Source organism: Saccopteryx bilineata, chromosome 4 (assembly GCF_036850765.1).
Source record: "Saccopteryx bilineata isolate mSacBil1 chromosome 4, mSacBil1_pri_phased_curated, whole genome shotgun sequence".
Taxonomy (NCBI): domain Eukaryota; kingdom Metazoa; phylum Chordata; class Mammalia; order Chiroptera; family Emballonuridae; genus Saccopteryx; species Saccopteryx bilineata.
In genome coordinates, this window is record NC_089493.1 from 76,343,201 (window position 1) to 76,359,531 (window position 16,331).

Here is a 16,331-nt window from a genome sequence, read left to right on the forward strand (position 1 = left end):
TATTAAGATAATTGTATGAATCATCTCTAATAGGCTACTGTAATAAGCCACATTAATCAATTTTATTTTATTTTATCCCTAACAATTTTATTTTATTTTAAAGTATAACATGTAGTAAAAAGTATGCAGAATATATGTATAGTTTACAAAGCAAAAATTGTTGTAACTACCATGTAGGTCAAGAAATAAAACATTATGTCTGACTAGGTGGTGGCGCAGCGTTGGACTGGGATGCTGAGGACCCAGGTTCGACACCCCGAGGTTGCCAGTTTGAGTGCGGGCTCATCTGGTTTGAGCAAAAAGCTCACCAGCTTAGACCCAAGGTCGCTGGCTCGAGCAAGGGGTTACTCGGTCAGCTGAAGGCCCACAGTCAAGGCACATATGAGAAAGCAATCAATGAACAACTAAGGTGTCACAACAAAAAACTGATGATTGATGCTTCTCATCTCTCCATTCCTGTCTGTCTGTCCCTATCTGTCCTTCTCTCTGATTCTCTCTCTCTAAAAAAAAAGAAAAAAAAGAAAAAAGAAATAAAACATTACTAGCACTTCAGAAGCTCCTGTGCCCTCTACTGCTTGTAAGAATTTTTATAAGTTTATTTGAGCCAGGCTGGCCTGTGGTGGCACAGTGGATGGAGCATCAACCTGGAATGCTGAAGTTGCTGGTTCAAAACCCTGGGCTTGCCTGGTCAGGGCATATATGGGAGTTGATACTTCCGGCTTCTCCCCCCTTCCCTCTCCTCTGTCTCTCTCTCTCTCTCTCTCTCATACCTAAAATGAATAAATAAAAATCCAAACAAAAGAAATCTTACTAAAAAAAAAAAAAAAAGTTTAGTTGAGCCAAACTGTTGACAGTTGCTGGGAGGCAAAGTCTCAGTGGATTGAGGAAACGCTCCGCAAAATGGCAGTTGATAGCTCATTAATTCTTTTTAGTTATATCTAATCTGATATAAAACACATATAATTTCTATTTTAATAGTTCTTATCTAGAATTTGTTAGGTCATTGTTTTTAAATGTGTTATTTTGAAAATTTTCAAATTTACAGAGAAACTTCAAAAAATAATAAAGTGAACTCTAAATATTTTAGCAGATATTTAGAGTAATATCCTTTTTTTAAATCATACATAATTCAGTTTTTCCTCTTACCTCCCAGAGCAAAGGCTTAATTTGTTTATGGTCTTCCTCTGGGGGAGATAATTTATCTAGTTCAGCCATTTTCAGAATGTTACTTTGAATGGCCCCTAGGTTTAGCCTCTCTGTTTTCCTCCATACATAATTTCCACCAATACTTCTCACCCCAGCCTGCCTGGTCTGTTAATACCCAGAACTTTGGTCCATTGATTCTCAAAGTGTTGTCCTTAGACCAGCAGTATCACTATCTCCTGGGGATTTATTAGAAATGCAAATTATTAGATCCCATTCCAGACCTAGGAAATCAGAAACTCTGGGGGCAGGGTTCAGCAATCTACATTTTCACAAGCTCTTTAGGTGGTGCTTACAGTACTTTACTCTAGGAGTAGCAAACTTTTGCTGTAAAGGCCAGATGGTAAATATTTTAGGCTTTGCAGGCCTTGTGGTTTCTGTTTGGGCTATTCAGTTGTGCTGTTGTAGCCATTAACAGTATGTGAGTGGGTGTGGCTGTGTTCCCATAAAGCTTCATTTACCAAAACAGACGAAGGCTGGGTTTGACTGGTGGGCTTTTGTTTTCCACCCTGTTTTAATCCAACAGGTCTCTGTAGATAATTTAAGCCAGCAGTTGGCTTTAGAGCTCAGTCACTTTGCTGAATTTGTCTTTCTTCTCCTCATTTTTATCCCATGAGTACTTTTTCTACTTTCTTTCCCATTTAACTGAGCATTTAAAGATTACACACACAGGCCCTGGCTGGTTGGCTCAGAAGTGGAGCATTGGCCCTGGTGTTGGCCTGGCATATGGAAGTCCCAGGTTCAATTCCTGGTCGGGTGGGTATACAGGAAAAGCGACCATCTACTCCTCCCCCTCCTCTCTCTCTCTCTCTCTCCCCCACCCTCACCCATAGACATATTGGCCCTGGGTGCTGAGGATGACTCCATTGCCTCCCCTCAAGTGCTAAAATAGCTTGGTTGCTGAGCAACTGAGCAGCAGCCCCAGATGGCCAGAGCATTAGTCCTAGACGAGGGTTGTTGGGTGGATCCTGGTTACAGCACATGTGGGAGTCTCTCTCTGCCTCCCTGCCTCTCACTTAAAAAAAAAGATACATACACATAAACTCACACATTTTTTTTTTAAATCTGTGATTTTAAAATAGTCTCTCTAGAGAGGTTATTCAAGATCAGAAATATTAGCCTGTTTTTAGCCTGCTTTTCATTTAACTTTATGTTGTACTGCTTTAACATTTTAATTCAGGGTATAAATTAATTGTAAGAGTGAGCCATGCCCTAACCAGTTGGCTCAGTGGTAGAACGTCCGCCTGGTATGTGGATGTACCAGATTCAATTCCCAGCCAGGGCACACAGTAGAAGCACCCATCTGCTTCTCCACCCTTTCCCCTCTCCTTTCTCTTTATCTCTCATCCTCTCCTGTAGCCAAGGCTCCATTGGAGTAAAGTTGGCCCGGGTGCTGAGGATGGCTCTGTGACTTCGCCTCAGGCACTAGAATGGCTCCAGTTGCAATAGAACATCGCCCCCTAGTGTGCATGCCGGATGGATCCTGGTTGGGCACATGTGGGAGTCTGTCTGTCTGCCTCCCCGCTTCTCACTTCAGAAAAATACAAAAAAAAAAAAAAAAAAAAAAAAAAAAGAGTGAGCCACAAGTACCTAGCATTGTATTGTTATAGAATTACAGAATAGTGAAGTTGGAAGGGTGTTCTAGTCTAACCTTTTTCTGCTGAAGCAGAAACTGATGGTTGGAAAGGTTACAGAGACTTGCCCCAGGTTGCATAATTAAGCATTGTCAGAATCCTCACTAGAACGTAGGCCCTCCTGCATGATGAAGAGAGACTTGTGTCTTCAGTCTCAGCACATTAAGTTCTGAAGTTTAAAAAAATATTGTGCCCTGACTTTTTTTCCTATTGTAATTTTTTTCTGATTTTCTTTCATTGTAGGCCGGGATAGAAAACCGTCAACTGGACACAGTAAATTTCTTTTTGAAGAGCAAGGAAAATCTTTTGACTCCATCCCCAAAATCTTCTGTACCTGATCAGTTTGATCACTTTCCATCTCATTTATATTTAAGAAGTAAGTAAAACAAAGATGTCTACATTGTGTTTATCATTTTAATCACTTTCAAATTATCATTGTGTTTTCTGATGACTTATTTATCACACTCAGTCATGAGATTTTATTTACTTTGTGGAAAGTTGAGTTGTGAGAATCTATAAATATTCTCATTCTAAGAGGGCTATTTATTATTCAGATTCTGTACTATGCTTTGTATTTTTATTCTGCAAGGAAGAGATGATTGTTCAAATTCAAGAGCTTTAAAAAATTTTTTTTCAATTTATTGATTGATTTTAGAGGGAGGAGAAGAGAGATAGAAACATCAGTTCCATTTATGCATTCGTTGGTTGATTCCTGTATGTGCCCTGACAGAGGATCAAACCCACAACCTTGGCTTATGGTGATGATGCTCAAACCAACCAAGCTACCCTGCCAGGATTAAGAGGTTTTTATCCAAAAGAGAATAAAATTCATTAGTAAAATTGCCTACCTTTGCAACTGCCCGATGTATAGTGACAGTGCAGCTGACTGAGCTATGAATTGGGACTTGTTATAAGAATTTTCAGCCTAACTCATCTGCTGAAATACCAACACTTCAAAATTTTGGCTGTCCTTTTAAAATTTATTATTTTTTTAGTTCCCCACCCCCACCCCACCACCCTTGTCTTTTTTTTTTTTTTTTTTTAAATAAACAGGAAAGCTAGCATTTATTCTTGGACTGGTAGCCATACAGATCTTCTCTGCTGAGACATAGGGTAATAAAGTGTGTTTCCCCCTGTACATAAAGTTTATAATCTTTTTTTTTTACAGGGAGTCAGAGAGAGGGATAGATAGGGACAGACAAGAATGGAGAGAGGCCCTGGCCGGTTGGCTCAGTGGTAGAGCGTCGGCCTTGCGTGCAGAAGTCCCGGTTTTGATTCCTGGCCAGGGCACACAGGAGAGGCACCCATCTGCTTCTCCACCCCTCCCCCTCTCCTTCCTCTCTGCCTCTCTCTTCCCCTCCCGCAGCTGAGGCTCCATTGGAGCAAAAGATGGCCCGGGCGCTGGGGATGGCTCCTTGGCCTCTGCCCCAGGCGCTAGAGTGGCTCTGGTCGTGACAGGGCGACGCCCTGGAGGGGCAGAGCATCCCCTGGTGGGCGTGCCGGGTGGATCCCAGTTGGCGCATGCGGGAGTCTGACTGCCCCCCCCCCCCCTTTCCAGCTTCAGAAAAATACAAAAAAAAAAAAAGAAAGAAAGATGAATGAGAAGCATCAATCATCCATTTTTTGTTGCAACACCTTAGTTGTTTCTTGACTGGTTTCTCATATGTGCCTTGACCGTGGGCCTTCAGCAGACTGAGTAACCCTTTGCTCGAGCCAGCGACCTTGGGTCCAAGCTGGTGAGCTTTTTGCTCAAACCAGATGAGCCTGTGCTCAAGCTGGTGACCTTGGGGTCTTGAACCTCAGTCCTCCACATCCCAGTCTGACACTATCCACTGCGCCACCGCCTGGTCAGGCTAAGTTTATAATCTTATAATATTTTTATTTGATGATATATTATAGACATCTTTCTTGTTAATAATAGACATACTTATTATTTATGGGATTAGTGAACTTTTTTTTTTTGGTCCTGTCCAAACATTTTGGAGACATTTAATCTACATCTAAAGGTCCTTGAAATTAGGTCCTATCAAAAGTGTCCATGTGGTCCTGGCCAGTTGGCTCACTAGATACAGTGTCAGCCCAGCATGCAGACATTCTTGGTTGCATCCCCTGTCAGGGTACATACAAGAAGTGACCATCTGCTTCTCTTCCCCTCCTCCTCCCCCTTCTCTCTTTCTTTCCCTCTCGCAGCCAGTGGCTCAACTGGTTCAAGTGTCAGCCCTGGGCACTGAGGATAACTGAGTTGGTCTGAGTGTTGGCCTCAGGAACTGAGGATAGCTCAGTTGATTCAAGCATCGGCCCCAGATAGAGGTTTCGAGTGGATCCTAGTCGGGGTGCATGTGGGGGTCTGTTTATCTCTCCTTCTCTCACTTAAAAAAAAGAAATGTCCATGCTTAGGAAATGTCCCTGAGTTCAAACAGCCCCATAATGTTTATTTATACTTTTAGTTTACAGGATTAATACATTAAAAATACTACAATGGGCCCTGGCCAGTGGCTGAGTGGATAGAGCATCCACCCAGTGTATGGACATCTTGGGTTCAATTCCTGTTCAGGACACACAGGAGAAACAACTATCTGCTTTCCTCCCCACCCCTCTCCCCCTTCTCTCCTTCTTCCCCCCCTGCAGTCAGTGGCTCAGTTGGTTCAAGCATGGCCCCTGGCACTGAGGATAGCTCCATTGGAGCACAACAGCCCCAGGTGCTAAAAATAGCTCGGTACTCAAGCATGGGCCCATGATCAGGTTGCCAGATGGTTCTTGGTTGGGGCACATGGGAGAGTCTGCTTCACTATCTCCCCTCCTCTCACCTAAAAAAAAGAAAAACCAAAAGAAAAAACATGTTTTATTGGTCCAATAATTGTGTTGTGGCTGTATTGCCAATTATAACCCTTCTTGCCTCAGTAGACTTGCTGGTCATTGCACATGAGATTAAGGTAGATGAGCTGGCTGGACCAAATGTCTTTGTAGATATTTTGGACAGGGTATTTACTGTGACATAGAATTTCACTGCATGGGTTGTACAGTAATTTACCCAGCCAAACTTCTGTTAGACATTTGGATTGATCCCAATTTTTACTATTATTTTTCTATGTGCTATCAATGCCATGTGTATAAAATATCACATATATACAGTTAATTACTTGGGATAAATTTCTAGATATGGAATTTCCATGTCAAAGAGGTATATATTTTATATTCTTAAATACTTTGATAAATTGTCCTTCAGAAAAATTTTACCAACTTGTATTCTAGTTATGTGAAGACAATGACAACCTGCTTTTCCGCCAATGTAGTGTTGGTTCTCTCTAAGAAGGTGGATTTAGAGCCCTGGCTGGTAGCTCTGTTGGTTAGAGCATCATCCCGATACACCAAGGTTGTGGGTTCTATCCCTGGATATTTCTCTCTCTTCCTTCTTCTTTTTCTTTCTCTCTTTCTCTCTTTCTCTATAAAATCAATAAATATGATTTTAAAGAAAGAATAGGGATTAGAAATTTAAAAACAAAACAAAACACTTTATTCTAGCCTGACCAGGCGGTGGCGCAGTGGATAGAGTGTCAGACTGGGATGTGGAGGACCCAGGTTCGAGACCCCGAGGTCGCCAGTTTGAGCGTGGGCTCATCTGGTTTGAGCAAGGCTCACCAGCTTAACCCAAGGTTGCTGGCTTGAGCAAGGGTTACTCGGTCTGCTGAAGGCCCGCAGTCAAGGCACATATGAGAGAGCAGTCAGTGAACAACTAAGGTGCCACAACGAAAAACTAATGATTGATGCTTCTCATCTCTCTCCATTCCTGTTTGTCTGGCCCTATCTGTCCCTCTCTCTGACTCTCTCTCTCTGTCTCTGTAAAAAAAAACAAAAAAAAAACCAAAAAAACATTCTCTTCTGTTTTGAGTGCAGTTTGGTCTCCTCCCTCTTGAATTGCTACTGTTTTTATGCTCTAATTTTTTTTAATCTGCTCAAATTTATAGAAAAGAGCCTTGTCTGTGGTGGTGAGTGTGGCTCCATCAGCGATTATATGGTCATTACTTACTACTGCTTTTCCGTGGCTGGTGATTTCTGGTCAGTTAACTCTCACCCGCATTGCTCTGCCCTAAAGGCTAGAGGAATGAGACTGGAAATAAGCATGGGAACAGCTTTATCTGCTCTCCCAGGGGAAAATCCATGTTTCTGATCCTTGCTACTCACACAGTTCTAGAGCTGATGCTGAGGTAAACAAGAAACGCTTCATTAGGGCCTGCAAGTGGCCAATGGAAGACCCTTGCTATCACCATCATGTTTAAGAGAATGTTTTTGAAATCAGGCTTAAGTTCAGATTTTGGCTCTGCCACTTTCCAAATTAATTTGGGCAAGTTTTTTATTCTCTCTGAATCTCAGTTTCCTCATCTATTAGGTAGGAGGCTATACCTCCTATCTCTCAGGTTGTTGAAAGGAATAAATGAGATAGCATTTATAAAACACCAAATACAGGCCTGGCCAGGTTGCTCAGTAGTAGAACTTTGGCTGGATGTGTAGATATCCCGGGTTTGATTCCCGGCCAGGGCACACAGGAGAAGCACTCATCTGCTTCTCCACCCCTCCCCCTCTTGCTTCTCTCTCTCTCTTTTCCTCCCCTACTACAGAGTTGACTCTGGGTGCTGAGGATGACTCCATGGCCTCTGACTCAGGCGCTAAAAAAAATGGCTTCAGTTGCAGTGGAGCAAGGGGCCCAGATGGGCAGAGCATCGCCCCCTAGTGGGTTTGCTGGGTGTATTTCTGTTGGGTGCATGTGGGAGTCTGACTGCCTCCCCTCCTCTTACTAAAAACAAAACAAAACAAAAAGCACCCAATACAATACTTAAGATGTAGTAGATGGTCAGCAAAATGATAGTTACTAGTAATTACAGTAAGTAATGACCAGTAATAAGTAGAATCACTGAAGTTTGCAGTAATAAGACTTTATAAAAGTTTTCTAGCCTGACCAGGTGGTGGCGCAGTGGATAGAGCGTCGGACTGGGATGCGGAAGGACCCAGGTTCGAGACCCCAAGGTCGCCAGCTTGAGCGCAGGCTCATCTGGCTTGAGCAAAGAGCTCACCAGCTTAGACCCAAGGTCGCTGGCTCCAGCAGGGGGTTACTTGGTCTGCTGAAGGCCCACGGTCAAGGCACATGTGAGAAAGCAATCAATGAATAAGAAGTCGCAACGCGTAACGAGAAACTGATGATTGATGCTTCTCATCTCTCTCTGTTCCTGTCTGTCTGTCCCTGTCTATCTCTGCCTCTTTAAAAAAAAAAAAAAAATTTTTTTTTCTAGTGGATAGAGTGTCAGCCAGTCATGCAGACGTCCAGTTTCAATCCCCGGACAGGGCACACATGAGAAGCAACCATATACTTCTCTTCTTTCTTTCTCCTTTCTCTCTCCCCCTCTCATAGCCAGTGGCTTATTGGTCTGAGAGCATTGGCCCCAGGTGCTGAGGATAGCTCAGTTGGTTTGAGCATCAGCCTCAGGCACTGAGGACAGCTTGGTTGATTCAAGCATCTGCCCCAGACAGATGTTGCCGGTGGATCCCAATTGGGGCGCGTGGAGGAGTCTGACTCTTATCTCCCTTACTCTCACTTCAAAAAGAAAAAGTTTTTTAGGCCCTGGCTGCCTGGTTCAGTGAATAGAGTGTGAGCCTGGCATATGGATGTTCTGGGTTTCACCCCCAGTCAGGACACATGTGAGAAGTGACCATCTGCTTCTCTTCCCCTCCCTGTCCTCCTCACTCTCTTTCCTTCTTGCAGGCAGGTTCAAGCATTGGCTCCAGGTGCTGAGAATAGCTCCATTGGTTGAGCATCAGCCTCAGGCACTAAAAGTAGCTTGGTTGATTCCAGCATCAGCAAGAGACAGGGATTGCCAGGTGGATGCTAGTCGGGCACATGCAGGAGTCTGTCTCACTAAATCCCTTCCTCTATAAAAAAAATAATAATAAAATTTTTCTGAGCTTTTTGAGAATAAGACATATTTTAAAATATGGTATTTTTGGATATGCTCATTTTATTGGGAATATTCTGGTGTTCTTCATGTTAATTTCTTTGGTTCTTTCTCAGATGTGGAAGAGCTGACACCAGCATTGGATTTACTCTGCTCAGCAATTAGAGAAAATGATTCTGAAACCCAAAGCAAAAACTTCTCAGAACAGTTGCTTAACCTTACACTGTCCTTCCTTAACAAACAAATAAAGGAGCTTTTTATTCACAATGAAGGTAAGAGTAGCAGCAAAGAAGGGTGCAGTTGTTCTATTCTGTGTCAGAACACAGGTGTAAGTGGTCCTATTGCTGGAGAGCACGTAAACCAGTGGAGTACCATTTGTGTAACTGAGTGAGTGAAATGGGCTTCAACCCCAGGGAAGTGGGCAGAAAGGACTAATTGCTGTGAGAAGAGTTGCATTAAATCATGGAGCTACTTATAAATAGGAAAAAGCTCAGATTTTTTTGTTTGAAGTTTTGAAAACATTTGAGTTTGAATTTTGACATTTTCTAGAATTCTTTATAATTATAACAGCTTATGATATATTCTTTCTATACACACACATACTTTTATGTTTGTCTGAAACTGTTATGTTGGTGTTTCCCATAGAGTTAGATGAACATCTACAGAAAGGAGTGAACATTTTGACCAGCTACATTAATGAACTTCGAACCTTCATGATCAAGTTTCCTTGGAAGCTCACAGATACTGTAGATGAATATGATGTAAATGAAAATGTCCCCAAAGTAGAGGAGAGCAGTATATGGAAGAAACTCAGCACTGAGGTAAATATGAGTAATTATCACTTCTTTTATTTTCCAGATTCAGATGATCTGAGAAAACAATAGAAGAAACAGAATTTAGACTCTGTATACTGTGATTCAGAATCTTTTGCAAGAGTTCTAGGTTTTGTAGATTTGGAGATCTATGGGCACAACTTCAGTTTGTTTATAAGTTTTGTTTATTTAATTCAGAACACAGGTAGGCTCCCTCTTAGTGCCACCTCTGCCCACTTGGATCCGGTGACAGACGCCCAGCCCCAAACCCATGAGCAGCACTTCCTGCATGACTAGGGCCTGGTACTTTGGACTTACACATTCTGCCCATTCTTTGAATTGATGCTAGTGATTCAGTCCTAGGAAACTTTTATTTTATAACATTATCGCCTGGAAGTATATTTGATTTGAGTCCTGTCTCAGATTCTAGTTAAGGCATTTTGCCATTTAAATTTACTGTGCTCATCTGTTTGCCTTTTTTTTTTTTTCTTTTCTCTTTTTTTTTTTTTTTTTGCTGCAAAAAGCTTTATTTCAATTTGGTCCAATGCATGGGAGAGGGCTGCAGGGAGGTTAAAAGGATGAGGAATGGTTTCAGGGAGAGGCTCAAACCAATGCCAGACACATTGCAGAGGGGAATGCAGAGGGGCCCCTGAAAGGCTTCTGGGCTCTAAGGCTCCTAGTCGTGCTTGAGGGTGAGCCTTTCAAAGAGATACTCGGCCACCCCAGCCTGGGGTTCAGCCAGTCTGCGGAGGTTGGTCAGGTGGTCGCCCATCTTCTTGATGATTTTCACCTCCTCATCCAAGAAGTGGTCCTCCAGGAAGTCACAGAGGTGAGGGTCTGTACGGGTAGAACCCAGGGCATGCAGATCCAGAAGGGCCTGGTTCAGGCTCTTCTCCAAGGCCATGGCGGCTTCCATGGCATCCTGAGTTTTACCCCAATCATCTTGGGAAGGCTTCTGCACATCTTGGAAGAGAATGCGGCCACCACACTGGTTTTGCAGTTTTAAGAGACGCTCAGCGCCCTCCCGCTTCTCCTTGGCCAACTTGCAGAAGAAGTGGCTTACACCCTCCAGAGCCACATCGTCATGATTGAAATAGAAGCCCAGAGAGGTAGTTGTAGGAGGCCCACAGATGCAGGTTGATCAGGCGGTTGACGGCAGCCTCCACGTCCGGGGAATAATTCTGACGAACTTGGGAGCTCATGGTTACTACGCAGTAAGGAGTTAAGGTCAAAAATGGTGTGGGCTGGTCTCTGGAGGCTGAGGTGGTTCAGAAGGTAGTGACTGAAAAAGAGATTGGAAGGTATTTGAGGGCTGGAAGAAACGATGTCCAAGGGTCTGCTCTGTCCAAACACTGTTGAAGCAAGAGACAGATCCGCGGACTGTGGCGGGCACTGTCTGCCTTTCTTTTATAATAGAGGTTAATACAGTCAAACTGTGCTGGACCAGGAAATAGAAGACTCCCTCCACCCAGGTGGAGAACATTGGCATTGGAACGACAAAGGCCAAACTAGCTTAACCCAGCTGATCAGCATCAATAGGCAGTGAGAGTGATAAGATTGAGAGGATGCCGGCCCTGGCCGGTTGGCCCAGCGGTAGAGCATCAGCCTGGCTTGCGGGGGACCCAGGTTCGATTCCCAGCCAGGGCACATAGGAGAAGCGCCCATTTGCTTCTCCACCCCACCCCCTCCTTCCTCTCTGTCTCTCTCTTCCCCTCCCGCAGCCAAGGCTCCATTGGAGCAAAGATGGCCCGGGCACTGGGGATGGCTCCTTGGCCTCTGCCCCAGGCGCTAGAGTGGCTCTGGTCTTGGCAGAGCGACGCCCCGGAGGGGCAGAGCATCACCCCCTGGTGGGCAGAGTGTCGCCCCTGGTGGGCGTGCCAGGTGGATCCCGGTTGGGCGCATGCGGGAGTCTGTCTGACTGTCTCTCCCCGTTTCCAGCTTCAGAAAAATACAAAAAAAAAAAAGAGAGGATGCCAGGTTCGCAGGACTGCTGTTCTTGGGGTGGAGACATATGGAAGTGCCTGGTGTAACTGCTTTTCTATATCCCTTACTCATTCTCTAGCCAAAAGCTACTATTTTCCCCTACTTTATTTGGCTTTTCTTTTCCATTCTCATTCGCAGGTTTGACCTCCTCTTCCTCCCTACCCACCCCTTTTTAATGTCTTTCAAGGCTCCTTCCATGTTCCTCTGCTCTTTTTAATCAAAATCACTGATTTTTAATTTCAGGGAGGTTATAGTCTACTTTAATAAAAGCTGTAGACTCTGTGTCCAAAAACATGCATATGAATGTATGTGTGTGCACATACACAGTTTTGTACATGACTTAATGGGGTGTACAGACCCCTCTAAAGCCCCTGGTTATGAATGCCTCCTTTCACCTGACCAGGTAATGGTGCAGTGGGTAGAGCATTGACTGGGAACACTGAAGATCCAGCTTCAAAACCCCTAAGTTGCAGGCTTAAGTGCGGGTTCACCAGCTTGTGCGTGAGATCATAGACATGTCCCCATGGTCACTGGGTTGAAGCCAAAGGTTGCTGGCTTGAGCAAGGAGTCACTCACTCTGCTGTAGCCCCCCCCTCTCCTCATCAAGGCACCTACACCTATGAGAAAGCAATCAATGACCAACCAAAGTGCCACAACTATGAGTTAATGTTTCTCACCTCTCTCTCTTCCTGTCTATCTCTCTCTGTCTTGTGCACATTCTAAAAAAAAAAAAGAATGCCACCACCTTTCTATTCTCTCTTAGGCTTAGGTCTTCAGTTTATGCTTGATTTTTTTCTTATTTGAATTATTGCAGTAACCTAATGCCTCACTATCTGGAGCTTGAATCCCATATACTATATGCGCTTATCTCACCTCACCCTTTTAAGATCCTTCAGTGCTCCACATAAGTTTCAGAATAAAATCTATCTCACACACAATGCTCTTCATGATGGAACCACTACTTTTCTTTCAAATTTCATTTGCTACTTTCCCTGGCTTTTTTCTTCTGTTTTTTTTTTTTTTTTTTTTTTTTTAAGATTTTATTCATTTTAGAGAGAAGAGAGAGAAAGAAGAGGGGAGGAGCAGGAAGCATCAACTCCCATATGTGCCTTGACCAGGCAAGCCTGGGGTTTCAAACCAATGACTTCAGTGTTCCAGGTTGACACTTTATCCAGTGCGCCACAAGTCAGGCTTCTTTTTTTTTCTCTCCTGTTATATTGAGTAATTTGGAGTTCCATGATGACTTGATCCTGTTTCTATACTTTTGCCTCTATACATAATTTTCCCTCTTTTATGAACTCTTGTCTTTTCTCTCTTTTTTTTTTTTAATTAAGTGAGAGGCAAGGAGGCAGAAACAGACCCCTGCATGCACCTTGACCAGGATCCACCCGGCAAGCCCCCTACCAGGTGATGTTCTGCCCATCTGGAGCCACAGCTCCATTGCTCACCAATCAAACTTTTTATATTTTAGTGCTTGAGGTGAGGCTATGGAGCCATCCTCGGTGCCTGGGGCCAACTTGCTCCAACTGAGCCAGAAGAGAGAGATGGAAAGAGAAGGGAGAGGGGGAAGGTGGAGAGGCAGATGGTCTCTTCTTCTGTGTGCCCTGACCAGAATCAACCTGGGACGTCCGTATGCCAGGCTGGTGCTCTACCCACTGAGCCAATCAGCCAGGACCTAAAAGTTGTGCAGACAAACGTTATATATATTGAGGAAAGGCCCTGGCCCCAAAAGTTGTACAGACAGTGTTATATATGATATATTGAGGAAAGAGGCCCTGGCCCCAAAAGTTGTACAGACAGGTGATATATATTGAGGAAAGAGGCCCTGGCTGATTTGCTCAGTGGGTAAAGCGTCATCCTGGCATAGGGACGTCCCAGGTTGGTTCCCGGTCTAGGCACATAGGAGAAGCGACCATCTGCCTCTCCACCTTCCCCCTCTCCCTTCTCTCTCTATTTTTCTCACAGCCAGTGGCTTGAATGGTTTGAGCATCGCCCCAGGTACTTAGGTTGCCTTGGTTGGTCCAAGCTTCAGCCCCTGGCACTGAGGATAGATCGGTTCATTTGAGCATCAGCCCTAGATGGGGTTTGCAAGTGGATCCTGACTGGGGCGCATGTGGGAATCTGTCTCACTATCTCCCTTCTTCTCAGATAAATAAATAAACTTTTACTTGAGGGGGGAGGTGGAGGAGGATATGGTGACATAAATGGTGATGGATGAAGTCTTGACTTGGGGAGTTGAACACATGATATGTTGTACAGAGATTTGTTATAGAGTTGTGCACCTGAAACCTATATAATTGTGTTAACTAGTGTTACCATAATAAATTCAATAAAAAAATTTAAAAAAGAAACTTTTGGGGGAGGGGGAGGGGCACAAAAAAAACTAGATAGAAGGTGACGGAGGACAATCTGACTTTGGGTGATGGGTATGCAACATAATTGAATGACAAGATAACCTGGACATGTTTTCTTTGAATATATGTACCCTGATTTATTGATGTCACCCCATTAAAATTAATAAAAATTTATTTATTAAAAAAAGAAACTTTTCACCTCATCAGGCATCTATACTAAAGAGCCTTTTCTTTGTTGGCACCCCTCTTATTTAGATGCTCCTCTTCTGGACCCTCCTCTCCAGCACCCTGGGATACCTGTATCCTCTCCCTTGTCCTGCAGTACTAGAGTCAGTGCTTTATTTGTGTGTCTTCCACTAGTCTAAAAGCTCCTGGACAGCAGTGTCTCTGTCTCAGTCAACTTTATATCCCCTGTGCAAAGCCCAAATTTAGTAGTAGTAGATTTTCAATAAAAGTCCCATAGTGGGTGCTTGATAAATGTGTAAGTCCATGTTGATAATCATAATAAGGAAATAAAAAGGAACTTAAAAGGCAGATGTTTTTCCTCCTTTTCTTAGGAAGTTATTGCCAATGCCATCTTAAACAACAAAATACCAGAAGCACAAACTTTCTTCAGGATTAATAATCATTCCTCTCAAAGATTGGAAGAGCTGATTAGAATAGGCCTAGATTTGGTCTTTGACTGTTTGAAAAAGAAAAATATAAAGGAAGCCTCTGAACTTTTAAAGAATATGGTGAGTAGTATAATCCATTTGTCTGATCTTAAAGTCCCTAAAGTAAGAGAAGATCTCTATGTACTTAATATAGTTTCTGGTTGATATAAGAACTGGTTTATCCTGGCTGGTGGCACAGTGCATCCTGGAGTCATCCTGGAGTCCAGCTTAACCCCAGGTCGCTGGTTTGAGCCCCAGTCAGGGCATGTATGAGAAACAATCAGTGAGTGCACAACTAAGTGAACAACAAGTTGATGCTTCTCTTTCTCCCTACCCCTGCCTCTCTATCTCTCTCCCCCCCTCTGTCCCCCTCTCTCCCTTCCCCCCCTCACTCTCCCTTCCCCTTTATCCCCTTCCCCCCTCTTCCTCCCCCTTTTCTTCTCTCTCTCCCCTTCCCTTCCCCCTCTCTCTCCCTTCCCCCTCTCTCCCTTCCCCTTTTCTCCTTACCCCCTCCCCTCTCTCTTTCCTCTCCTCTCTCCTTTCCCTTTTCTCTTTCTCTCCCTTCTCTCTCTCTCCCTTCCCCCCTCTCTCTCCCTCCCCCCACCTATTTTCCTTCCCTCCTCCCTGTCTTTCTCTGAAATCGATGGACAAAAAAATTGATTTGTGACTGCGCTGGTCATTGGAAATCGGACTTCATTCCAGCCAGTGTGAATGTTTATCTTATTTAAATAGTTGCAATGGAACTACAAATGTAATGAGAACCTGCAGCCTTTTAAAGTAGATGTGGTAGGATGTTTTTATGACATGGAAGGCCTTGTAGAGGATCACACTTAGTCTTTTACAAATACCAAGATGAGGCTTAAATTTTTTAGTACAAATGCTCAAATTTGAGCTAAGTTACATTTCTTTTATAACCCTTTGGGTGTCTGGTCAAGAGGAGACAATTTTTCTGTTTGCGATGATGCAATAAACTCAACATGTATTAGATACCTTTGGACTGCTGTTACTGATTTATAACTTGAAAAGGCCATGCTGACTATGGCCCAGCCTCCTCCACTCCACAAGATATAGACAGGAGCTTAAATTGACCTACTGAATATAAAATAATAAAGCCAAAATTTTATCCAAAAAAAGAGAAAGAATTGATTTGTATTTAGTTGGATCACAGACTAAGACATTTGTGAAATAATGACATCAATACTAAAATATTTTTGGGGGCTGAGAACTTTCTTGAAGATATTTTTCATTCATTTGCTTTCTGTTAGACATGGCACTTGGCCTAGAAGTAGATAGTGTTTCTCGTTGAAGACTTCACACATATCAAAACCTACACAGAACCTCATTATTTGTTGAAAATTCTACAACGTTCTTGTGACCCCTTATACCTCCATTTGATCTTTCTAATAGCTTATGCATTATGCCTTTGCTTTAAGCCCATGGTTTTACTTCACTGGAGGAGAGGAAGTCCTAGAGGTAGGTCTTGTGAACTAAACTAAGATGTGGCTCTAGTCTTCATGGTTAGAGTCTTCCCCGTGAAAATGTAGAGGAGTGAAACTATATAAGGTTATTTGCATTGACTTATTTATTTATTTATTTTTTACAGAGACAGAGAGTGAGTCAGAGAGAGGGATAGACAGGGACAGACAGACAGGAATGGAGAGAGATGAGAAACATCAATCATTAGTTTTTCATTGCGCGTTGCAACACCTTAGTTGTTCATTGATTGCTTTCTCATATGTGCCATGAC

The 16,331-nt window shown here is 43.3% G+C and overlaps 1 protein-coding gene across 4 annotated transcripts in view; it reads left to right on the forward strand.

The window, feature by feature from the left end:
- Positions 1-16,331, forward strand: part of SPG11 (SPG11 vesicle trafficking associated, spatacsin) — a 126,592-nt gene that overhangs the window by 20,783 nt on the left and 89,478 nt on the right. For all 4 annotated transcript variants that reach the window (XM_066276595.1, XM_066276596.1, XM_066276597.1 and 1 more), the window contains exons 8-11: positions 3,081-3,213; positions 8,899-9,054; positions 9,428-9,603; positions 14,489-14,665. In XM_066276595.1, the coding sequence (XP_066132692.1) occupies positions 3,081-3,213; positions 8,899-9,054; positions 9,428-9,603; positions 14,489-14,665 (642 nt within the window). The remainder of the gene's footprint in view (positions 1-3,080; positions 3,214-8,898; positions 9,055-9,427; positions 9,604-14,488; positions 14,666-16,331) is intronic.